At 39.2% G+C, this 12,362-nt stretch overlaps 1 protein-coding gene across 2 annotated transcripts in view; it reads left to right on the top strand.

Moving 5' to 3' along the window:
- The window catches only part of sorcs3a (sortilin related VPS10 domain containing receptor 3a), a 175,220-nt gene extending 168,298 nt beyond the window's left edge, over positions 1-6,922 (top strand). For both annotated transcript variants that reach the window (XM_058086792.2, XM_078793390.1), the window contains exons 23-27: positions 742-873; positions 952-1,051; positions 5,539-5,644; positions 6,127-6,287; positions 6,483-6,922. In XM_058086792.2, coding sequence (XP_057942775.2) covers positions 742-873; positions 952-1,051; positions 5,539-5,644; positions 6,127-6,287; positions 6,483-6,541 — 558 coding nt within the window. In that variant the 3' untranslated portion in view covers positions 6,542-6,922. The remainder of the gene's footprint in view (positions 1-741; positions 874-951; positions 1,052-5,538; positions 5,645-6,126; positions 6,288-6,482) is intronic.
- Positions 6,923-12,362: the final 5,440 nt, after the last annotated feature.

Here is a 12,362-nt window from a genome sequence, read left to right as displayed (position 1 = left end):
ACACATTAACAGAATAAAATTAATAACTGTCTTTTGGGTATTTTCCATTAGGGTTGGCCACAATGAGACACTGCATGATGATATAGCTACTTTATAACTACTTTATCTTCTCATTGGTGGCAGTGCAGAAAAGTGTTGGAGATAAGTTTGCCTAAAATGTTCATATACAGCGACCTGTTATTCATTAATGTCACTGAAAGTTTGATTCTCACTGTAATACGGGACGTCCATCCATCTTCCACATATCTGAGTTTATGGGGGCAGCAGCCTAATCAGAGAGCCCAGACTTCCATCTTCTCTTCAGCTGCTTCGTCCAGCTCCTGCCGGCAGGTCCTGAGACATTGTCTCAAAGTGTCCTGGGTCGGGGAGATGGTCAGACGAGCATCCCCACTGGGAGGCATCCAGAAGACATCCTGACCAGATGCCCAAGGCACCTCATCTGGCGACTGTCAATGCAGAGGTGCAGCGGTGCAGTTCCTCTCGGATGACAGAGCTTCTCACACTGTCTCTAGGGGAGAGCCCAGCCCCTCTATGGAGGAAACTAATTTTGACAACTTGTACCTGCGGTCTCATCCATGCGGGACGCACACTTTAGTTTCTAAATGTGGTACAATTAAGTTTTTCAAAGAACAGTTGGCAACCCTCTATGAGGCCAAAATAGCAATAGCTGACAGACAAAGAAGTCAGTAAAGAATTTGGATTATACTGTGATGATATTTGGCTATTGTTTCCGTGCCTTAGGTTGTGGAGTTCCCAGAAGAACAACTTTTGGTAGCTGTGTTTCCTGGAGTTCCAACTGCTGCTGAACTATTCCTGCTACCACACAAGAACCAATCACAGGACAAGAAAAAGAGTGAACAGGAACTAGAACGGGTATGTTTATTTACACCTGAATTTGTTTATATATTTTTTTATTTTTCTAAACAACCCAATGCTGCATTTGTCAAACAGATATCGACCATAATTGTAAATGCACTGAATCAAAATCTGGTGGAGTTTGAGCTGAAGCCCGGCGTGAGGGTGATCGTATACAACACTCAGCTAACCTTGGGTAAGAAACAATTTCTTTTTGTAATTTTTTAATCAGGCCATGAATTTATTGGCCAAAATATTATTTAATTGCTAATGTAGCTTTTTGTTTCTATCCTTCACAAGTCATTTGGGCAAAGCAGTACGGCTCAAGGGGGCTGTTTGTTCAGGGAAGGAGCCAAACAGGCATAGACACAAGCCCCTAACTGAAGCCCACAGGGTTGGGAGAGGAGCTGGCAGTCAGTGGTGTGTTGGCTGACAGTCTTAGTCAGCTGGCATGGTGTTGAGAATTTTAGTTCAGGCACTAATTACCATTTTATAATCTTAAGGCTAAGTCCCAGTGCACCGTTTAACAATTCCATCTGAAAGTTTTTTTGGACTTTTATTAGTTTTTCAGCTGGTTTACAGATGTATCTCGACATCAGACCTGGCTAGCAGTTTCGGACAAAATTTCTGACAGCCAGCTTTGGATACCTATTGGAGGTTTTCATGTTAGTATGGCATCTTTTTTTCTGTTTTACCGTTACTCAGACAGTGTTACTGCCTTTTCAACATGAGTGATGTGGACTGTCCAGGAGCTACAAATGTTGTGATGAGGTGATGGGTGGAGCTTACAGCCATTTATAATATGCAAGCTGAATGTTGACGGGTGTAATTGTGACTATTTTCTGCTGTTTTCTCCATTACTCATACATAAGCAGACGTTTCTCAGGCATTCAATGTATCATAATCTGGGCTTTGAAGACATGAATCACACTTGGCAGACATTTCTGAAATATACTTGGACGTTACCTATGGTGTTCTATCTACTATCCATGGCCAAAATCACTAAGTAACTAATGTGGCAGGGTATTCAAGTCATAGATTACAATGCTACTCCTTCCCCATGCAAGAACAATAATGACTCTATGACCTGAGTAACTTGCAAGGCACTCAACACAACTCCTGCAAGGAAGTCCACGCCCCACACTGATGAGCAGACACTGTGCCTGGCACAGAGAGTGAAAACCATGGAAGCAACGGGCTGCAACAACAGTAGGATTACAGCAGGACAGTGGGCCCCGACAACACATCAGGCAGGGTGCTCAAGGGATGTGTTGGCCAGCTGTATGGGGGTTTCACAGACATGTTCAACACATCACTAGAACAGGCCACAATCGTACGGGTACCTAAAAAACTCACAGTTTGACTTACAATCACGCTCTACAAATGGCACCATCTCCTCTGCACTCCACCTGAGCGTGATATGATATGAGCGTGGAATGGATTGAGTAAGGACCTCAAACAATGCACAACGATGAGCCAATTCAAGAAACAATACAATCAGTTGATGTTTGTTAAATACAAGGATGAAGAGTCTTGAACCAGTCATGATGTGCTATATATATCACTATATTGACACTTACTATGGTACCCATTATGTCATTGTATGGTCATATCACCTTGTACTTCGGTACGAGGTGCATTATTTAAAAAAAACAAACAAAAAAAAAACCTTAAACTGTATTATGGAAAGCAGGAAGTGAACAAATGTAACAGTTACTGATTGTAAAAGTACCAGATGGAGGGGTAGGATTTAATAAGCTTTGCTTCTTCCTACTCCTTTTGGACATGTGGAACTGTGAACTGATTATGAGATGCACTCAATTGTAATCTGATGCATGTTCAAATGAAATAAAACCATTACCATTACCATTATATATGACATAGACATAGACATAGACATAGACATAGACATAGACATAGACATAGACATAGACATAGACATAGACATAGACATAGACATAGACATAGACTTTCTTTATTGTCATTGCACAATAACACAGCAGTGAAGTTGCCAACGAAATGTCGTTGCCTGGCTCCCGTGTAATAATAAATATTAAATAATAAATAATAATGCGGAGAATAAATAGATTACATCAAATATGAACAACAATGTACAGCGTAAACAGTAATTTGTACAGATAATTTAAATAATTTAGAATAAATACCAATAATTTAAAGTTTTGGTTGTGCCTGTGGGCAGGTAGAGGGGCTTATTTGGCACTGAGCAGTATAAGAGGACAACATACACATTGGGATGCTGTTTGTAGTATCAGCATTCAATACCATCATCACACAACAAACTGGGTCATTAATTCAGTCTGTACAGGTGGGCAACAACATCTCCAATATCATGACTGCTGTGTTAGGTCCACTACAAACCACATAGTGAAGTTTGCAGACAATACAATGGTAGTGGGCAGGATAAGGGTTGCAGAAAACAGACACCCTGACCTGGTCCCATCACAAAGAAAGCTCAGCAGCACATGCATTTTCTGTGCCAGATGAGGAGAGCATGCGCCACCCCAACCCCCACCCGATCCTCACTACCTTCAACAGAGGCACCAGTGTATACTAACAAACTGCATCTCTGTGTGGTCAGGAGCCTGCAGTGTCTCTGACTGCAAATCCCTGCAGAGACTGGCAAAGAGAATCATCGGGACTTCACTTACTCCCATCCAGGAAACTGCAAAAAAAACACTGCTTAACCAAGGCTCACAACATCAGTAGACACCTCCCAGCCCCATCATACATTGTTCTCGCCACTTCACTCTGAAAAGAGGTCATGGAGCCTTTGGAGCAGAACCTCCATGTATAAAAACAGTCCTAGAGCCGCTAAACTCAAAATAACCCCTGCAAGGTGCCCCATCCTCACTCAGACACCCACACAAGGCTGTTCCCTTGGTCTTTTTTATACTCAGAATTACTGCTCTGCAATAATTGTGAGTAATATATGCTGACATTAGTTACAAATTCCATAATTTGTGCTCATTTGTAGGCTCCTGATCAAAATATTAAGAAGTGACATTTTTCACTTTTGGATCTTACTGGGGTTCTAAGTAGAGCTTCAAAATGCAAAAAAAGAAGATGGCTTCACAGAGGGCATCCACCGTCTGGAACCTGATGTCCATTCTTGTAGACATCTCTTGCCATCCATCCTAAATGGATCAGGGGGGCACGCAGGACGGTCCATAAGGGTGAGGTAATTCCTCTGGAGCAAGTCCTTTATCAGGTGTGCCTTGTCATCCTGTTGAAAAAGTCAGTTATTATCACACAAATGATGGCCTTCAGTCATGAGCGATGCCCCCTTCATGTAGCCATCCACCATATGACACCCCTGCACAACCTGAAGAGTCACTGATCCATTGAAGGAAAAGAAAAGATTACGATGGCAATCCATTCTCTGTACCATGTGGAAAACATCTCAGGAAGGATCTTGTCATGCCAGTAACATTGGAAGCCATTATTACTGTCAGGATTACATTTTTTCTCAAAAGAAAATAAAACTTTCTAACACTTTTCAATCTGCTATGTTTGGGGCTCTTGTGCAAATTCCAAATGGCCAATTTTATGGCGTTGAAGTAGACGAGGCCTTTGAAGACGTTTTTTTTTTTTTTCCGCTAAAAACTCTTCTCTCACAGATGTCTGATGGTTATTGGACTGCACTCGGCACCAGTAACAACCTTCAATTGGGCCGAGGACAATGACAGAAAGCCAATCGGCTCCAGGGCCAGTGACATCTTTTGGCTCTCCCGCTCTCTTGCATTACCCTCAGTAGCGTTTACTAAGTCCAAAATGACTCTTTCACCACATCAAATCTGAGAGAGTCCAACAATCCGACTGTTCGGAGAGAAAGTTTTCTTGCCTTTGCCATCAAGAGATCATGACAGTGTGAGCACCTGACAGAAAATGAATTTTGGGTTTAAAAGGGTTTGTGGTCTTTTGATCAGCTGATGAATAGCTATTTCACTTTAATGGTTGTTTGCAATACTTTGTTTACTCACATTTATTGTTTTTGCAATTTATATACATTCTAAATTATTATTATTATTTTGGACTACTGACAATTTTTTTAATGAAAAATGAAGTCTGCCCATGATAGGCAAGTGTGACCGAATACCATATTTTCCGGACTATAACAATAACTATAAGTTGGCTGTTTCTGCAACTTATACTCCAGAGCGACTTATAATTGAAAACAATTTTTATGTTACATAAAGACTGTACACCTTTTCTGTTTATTTTTTGTGTAGCTGAATAACCATTGTGTTAGCATATCTTACACCTATTCAGCCTGTTCATTATTATTTTATATTTTTTGAACTTGCCTCCCAAGATGACGTAATGTCTGTTTTGGTCAAGTAGTTTGCAAAATAAATTACTCGCAAAAAAGGCAACTTATACTCCAGTGCAATTTATGTATGTTTTTTTCTACCTAATTATGCATTTTTGGCCTTGTGCGGCTTATACTCCGGAGCGACTTATAGTGCAGAAAATACGGTACTTTGACATTGGAATGTTGGGGATAGCCATGGTTAGCAGCAGATGATTTGCCATAATATGCTGGGGATTTTTTTTTACAACTGCGCTAAAACATCTTTTAGAGGTGAAAAGTACCAGATGTAGAACTAATATTTCTGCTGAAATACAATTACTAAATGGTAAAATTACTTCTTCTTCCCATAGCCCCCTTGGTGGACTCGAACCCGCGACACAGTAGCTCGGCTATGCTGATGCTCTTATCCGTGGTGTTTCTTGGCCTGGCAGTGTTTCTGATCTACAAATTCAAGAGGTACTCATCATTTCTGATTATTTCCAAATCTACAAAACGTAAATCTTTTGTAAATCTACTAAACGTTTTCATCTATCGGTCACATCATGTAAGCTCAGTCTAGACCAGGGGTTTTCAACATCTAACATCATAGGTCTCCCTCCAAGTTGTCACAATTTCAACAACGTTCAAGGTGAACATTGTTTTCTTAGGCTAACCACATTATTTTCTGGTGAGCAGACGGTATATCCATAAAATTACAGCTATGAGACTTGGAGTCATTAACCTGAAGACTTACTACAGTTTTCATTCATGTCATATTATACTCTTCATCAAAGTTTTTCAGTGGCTTCCCCACAGCTTCTACGGTACCTTCCCTGAAGTACTTTGGCGCCCCCAAGGGGAGGTGAACCACAGACTTTGAAAACCCCTGGTTGGTCTGACAACTGGAGTAGGAAAATCTGCAAAATTTTGTGAACTTGTTTCTTTTGCAAACTCACCAGAAAAATACCTTGGATAAACATATATGCAGAGGTGAACCAAGAGAAAGAGCAGGAGATGATTAGCTCAGTGGGACAAGGTGACGGCACACCGAAAATAACACTGAGTGAGTTCTCCTCATCGAAAGAACTCATGGAGAAAGAGCTGGATGCAAGAGTCAAAAGTAAGTATACTCCACCGAAACTGTCAAACACCTTACCGATAACAATTTGTATGACCCACGAACAAGCGTATGTGACTTCCTGTCAACATAAAAAAATTATGGTTTAAATTTGAAATACATTTGAGAAAAAAAAATATTTATGACGAATTAATTGGAATGACGGACTAACTACTTCTTTTGTATTCATCTACTCAGGAGGAGCCGCACATACCGGCGAGAGCACAAGGGAGATTCCGAACTGTACGAGTGTCTAAAGCGTTCAGCATTTTCTTGTCAGGGGTCTCTCCTTCAGTTGTGTCATTCTCAACACAACTGCTGTTAATAGTTTTCTAAGGGACCTCATTTTTACAGCCTGGCATGGATGTTTTGTTCCATAACATCCATCCAGCAAACCAATGTATTCCATGAGATTATTGTAAATACATACAAAAACTAGTCGGTTTTGTGGGTGTATCAGCTACATAAAAGTTGTCAGGTCGGAAAACACTTTGCTCTAGAAATCATTTCTGTTTTTTAAACGGGGAATATTGCTAAAATATACAGCGCTAGCACTTGTCCTGTATATACTGTAGCGTTCTGAAAGCTCATACTCTTCTATAATAGTATAAAAAAGACATATCAGTGGTCTGATGTGTTTTTAAAAAATCAAAACAAAACCCTTAAGAAATCAGAATTGTTGTCATAGGATCATTGACTGGTGCATGTTCCAACTGAGGATTCAGTTTCTGTGTTGTAGATAAGGAACTGTTGTAAATAGTTATTTTCATAGTAATTCCAAAAGCCACACTGACCCATTCCAAGACTCTTCATCCACAGTGGGTTGACATGCATCTTTTAGAAATGCATATGTTTCTATGAATAGACATTTTCTTAGCATATTACCGGGGATGTCATGAGACGAGATGAGATTTTAACATTAACCTTCAGAAAAGGACGATGAAAAAATATGACTTTTAATTAACTGAATGAATTTGACTTAACCACAAAACAATGCAGGTGCCTTTTGAAATGTTTATTGTGACACAAATTGACCCTAAACATATTATTATCAACAGTTTTATAATTTATAATAATAATGCAGTGCACACTCATTGGGCAGCCTTACAGTGGACATGCCGAGACTGATGTGCACCCACCAGGTCAGAAGTGGTTGCAGAGGGTACACGTGTCACATGTCATCCGTAGACCGAAGCAGCCTCGCACACAACAAAAGTTCCTCCTGCACTAAAAGTGCTACATAGTGTCTGCATGCTGCCATATCCGTACTGAGGTGGTACCCATCCCCAAATTTTGCCCACACTTACAGCAGGTTGGGACCGGGGCTTTATAGCCACTGTCTGACGGATGATCACATGGCGAGCTTCAAACTCAATACACCCTCCTAAGTGCTTGCCCCAAATGCCGCACCAATCTAAAGCGCCACATCAGTGAGACATTTTTTGAGGCGCATTTTGCAGGGTGTCAAACTTATATCACTCTCACAAAGACAGGAAGTCCCACACACGTTAGATATGGTTGTTCCGGATGCTGCAGTGGGAGCGGAGCTGATCGGGTTTTAAAGCAAGTATCGGATGATATCTATGTATACCGTGCTTTTTCACTGATATCAGTCGATACTGATGGATCGGGCGGAGCACCTTTATATAATGCTTTATTTTCCTGTCATCTTCCACTATGTAAAGTTGTGGAATTTGCATCTGTGTATTTTCTCATAGGTAATTTGTACTACAGTTTGCAGCACTCTCAAAGTGCAGCATTTTTTTTGCGATGATTTTCTGTGAGCACACAGAATGTTGTGCTGTTTTTTGATGACTTTGCCGACTAAATGTCTCAGTGAGTGTTGCCGGGACAAAATCTGTGGCATTTGGTTTTGTAAGCATCTTTTTCCCTCCTAACATCTATTACCTTACCTTGTATCACGCCTCATAACGATTCACTCTTTTGCTGTGTTTGTATGCGAGTGGCTCCAACTTCTTCCACAGTCAAAGCCACTGTATGACTGACAAGAGGTTTCACTCTGTTTGTCGTTGTTTTATGAAGCGTTTAGGTGCTGAACCAATGCACAGAGTGAAACCTCTTCCTGCCTTTTTGGATGATGAAAAGATGAGGAAAAGACTGGCAAATTTAGCAAGTTCATTTTTATTTATCGTGTGATTAATTAATTTATTATTATTTATATACTTTTTCTGCACAAGAATTATTATTTATGCACTTTTTTTCTGCACAAGAAATCTTGTCAACTTTTAAACTTGCAAGATTATGAAACTCTTACATATGACGCATTTTACAAAACAGACATTTTCATATTCCAAAAGAGATAAGTATTTGCTTGAGGTTGTTTTTGCACGTTCATATTCAACAAAGCAGAGGAGACTTTTTAAACTGAGCCAAAAACATGAACTAAGAGAAAATATGTTCCGTTATTTTTGCTTTTACGTTGTATTTTGCATTTGAAAGAAAACCCAGTTCTTTTTGGGTGTCGGTGTGCACCATGGTGACATGAATACAGAATGAAATTTTATTTTCTAATAAATAGCACACCATATTTTCATGCCCATTCTGTCTCTGTGCAAATAAAGATACCAAAAAAGATGGACTTCATGTTTTTTTGTAAGGCAGTAAACAAAATCTGCAGTGGATTAACTAAGTATTTTGTCCAGTGTACTTCCACTATGACTCAACGCAGTATCAGTTTATGTTCACAATGCACAGGTTAAAGCAAACTGCCCCGTACTTGAAACAATTCAAATATATAATATCCAAATAGTTACCATATTTTCTGGAGTATAAGTCACACTTTTCAGTAGGGATGACCCAGATACTCATTATAAACTCATCATGTATTCATTCAATAGTGTATTTTAGACAACAGTGTTGTTGTTGTCTGTGGTCCTACACTCACAAAATGATCCGGATTGGATTAAAACTTTTGACAAGGACTTCATAAACCAGACGCAGCAGATTTTAAATCGCAACAACACGTCAGCAGTAGGGTAAAACTAACTTGTCTGAAGACAGCCTAATCCCAGCTCATATTCCCTCTGCCGACATTGGAGGACACTAATTATGTCTATCTTGGGGATTGTAGCAGATGCATCAGCCACTGACTAACCAAATACAGACTGATTTTCGGTCGACTTTATAAATGATGATTTGGCATTAATAAGCTGTTTGATATGTTTCTACATACCGGGATGTGTCCAGGCATCATGTCACGTATTAAAAGGTGTTCTTTCACAACATTATGACCTTTTTTTTAAAAGCTTTAGATTTTGCCCCTCTCTCTGGCTTCATCTTCTTTAATGTTGTTATGAGTGTTACATTGATCGCCAGCTTTTATAGTCCATTATGACTTCATGTTTATGATGCATTTTTTGACTGATGTGACTTATACTCCAGTCTGAAAATAACACTTTGGATTCATTCATTATATTCTTTATTCCTTCAAGTAACAATGACAGTTATCAACCTTTTCTTATATATTCTGCATTGTCTATTAAATGTTAATTCTAAGGATGGAAAAAAATGGGAAAACACTTCTACATGGTTGAGATTTTTTTTAATCAGGCTTTGTTACCACAATAACAGGAAGCATCTCAGAACCTGCACAAGAGCACTAGATCAAGGTATCAACATTTCTGACTTCATGCAGCAGAGAGATGAGCGAATCAAAACATGACAAATATGTTTGCTGTTGTATATTAGAAAATAATGAATGACTGATTAAACCAACAACATGGGATGAGTTATTGAATTTATTAATTAAGTACGTCATACAAACTGCAAATCATCCTAACTAAACATTTGCTGTGTGGACTGTGATAACTGCATATTTGGAATCCTCCAGTGTAAAAGTACATTAGTGTGTATTAATGACATTTTAAGTAAGACAATGAACAAATGTGATGTCCACTTTGCTCCGCCGTCAACCTGTAATCATTAGTACATGGGGCAATATGTTTAAACATCTTCCATATTCATTCCTTGTCAAAGCCATGGTTTAATTATTTTTTGCTTGTTAAGTATTTGTTCAGTATGGCTTCCAATTCATCAAGTACTAGGAATGCAACGACTATTATTCTTGTCAAATATGAGAAATATGAGAAATACATTTTTTAGATGTATCATGTGTCAGTGTAAGGTAGTGTTTATCAGCTGGGCTGTCATTCATGAATTATCTCAGGTGGCATCAGACTCTGAACTTTCAAAATCGGATAGATAATACCAGATACTATTAATAGATGCCACTACACTTGAGTGGAAACAAACACATTTGGGTTTACTGTGATAGATCTACGGCTACGGTTACTAGCTACAACCCTTGTTATTAAAAGCAGAAGGCAAAAGCAATGTAATGTTCTTCAGTGCCCAAATATTTTTCAGTGCATGCACCATCTGTATTGTTGTATTTTCTCTTGAGGTTGATATTTCTATGATGAAGACATGTCATTTTAAAATTGTTTCAAATAAATGTATTTTTGTATATCATCACATTAGCTTTTTGGTGATTTTTTTAGAGCAATTTTGAAAAACCAATATACTACTGATCACAGTGATTGGCTGGCGACTGGTCCAGGGTGTACCCTGCTTCTTGCCCGGAGACAGCTGGGATACGCTTCAGCATGCCCGCGACTGTCGTGAGGATAAGCGGCAGAAAATGAATGACTGATATACTACGGTATTTTAAGTCTATTGTTAAGTTACCAATATCATTTATTTTATGGTTTTGTTATGCAAATTTGGAGCTTCCAGATTGGAGCAGGAGGGGATAGAAAAGAAGAAAAACAAAAAGACAAAAACAAGGGGCGGGGATGCGGGGACAAGACGGGACAATACAGAGAGAGACAACAGCAACAACAACAATTGCAATGACAACAACAGAATAACAGAACCAAACAGGACTACATCCGCAAATTATGGTGATAAAGGATCACAATGGAAAGGACAAAGTATCAAGCAGTATCATTGATTTTAAAAATAAAGACTTGGTATGTTCTGTATCTGTATCTGGATTATCCTAACTGACCTTTTTTCTGACTCGACAAACTCCACAGACATACTGCATGTCCAAATGGCGATACAATCCCTCGATTGCCTGACTGTGAAGTCAAGTGGCTAACCACTCCTTTACTGTTCACTGTATTCCCAAAAATATTAATTATTTTGCCAGTAAGGGAAAGAATTCTAAGAATAATTACTTAATAATTAAGCAAAAAGCATGGATTTACTGTAGTTGCAAAGTGACTTTCAGGAATTGCATGTACTATTCAGCGCACTTTAGAAGGTCAGGTGTAGTTAAAAGTGAACACCATGTGTCCTAGTCATGTGATGGCTTTAACCTTGTGTAATAGCTCATGCACCTTTTATTCATGACGGCAGTTGGAGCAGTGGAGCAATTACAGAGAGTATTGAGGTGGCCTTTAATTATCAATATCAGGACACGGTCCTTTTCAGCTGCCACGTATACACACATTCTGTATTACACAACCTAGGGGGAATATGGCTCCTTGACAGGTAGTGTTCATGCAAGTGTCCTTTCAGCCAAGAAAAAATAATATTGCAACTGAGTTATCTGGTGTGCTCGATGAAAGACTTTTCTCTTGAAAGAGAATACTTTTATTCCCATTTCCCCTAGCTCCCCACTCTCCCTGCGTCTACCCACCCGTAAGGAATTTCATCCACACGAGAAGGAAAAAAAAAAAAACAAGACTTCATAATGGCTCCCACAGATTTTATTCTCTTTTTTCCTTTTTGCTGGCTGTGGCAGATGAAAGTTGGACATAAAATCCAATTATTCGACTTAGCAATGCAAGATGGCAAAGATGGCATGTCTCTATTCACCAGGGATGTCCATGAGCAGTTGCGTTATACTTTTGCCTGAATTCATTTTGTCCCCATTTTCTTTCACCTTATGAGCCAAATTAAATATCTCATAAAGGGTCCTGTAAAAATAGGAATTTTTAAAATAATACTCTACTGCTGTGGTCACCAATCTTCTGGAGCCCTGAATACATTTCCATTACATGCGTTGTCTATGCTGCTCATCGTCTATAGGGTCACTGGGGTATTCTGGAG

Source organism: Doryrhamphus excisus, linkage group LG9, assembly GCF_037039965.1.
Source record: "Doryrhamphus excisus strain RoL-2023G ecotype Guam linkage group LG9, RoL_Dexc_Guam_v1.1, whole genome shotgun sequence".
Taxonomy (NCBI): domain Eukaryota; kingdom Metazoa; phylum Chordata; class Actinopteri; order Syngnathiformes; family Syngnathidae; genus Doryrhamphus; species Doryrhamphus excisus.
The sequence above is the reverse complement of the archived record's forward strand: the minus strand, read 5'-3'. Positions and strand labels throughout refer to the sequence as shown.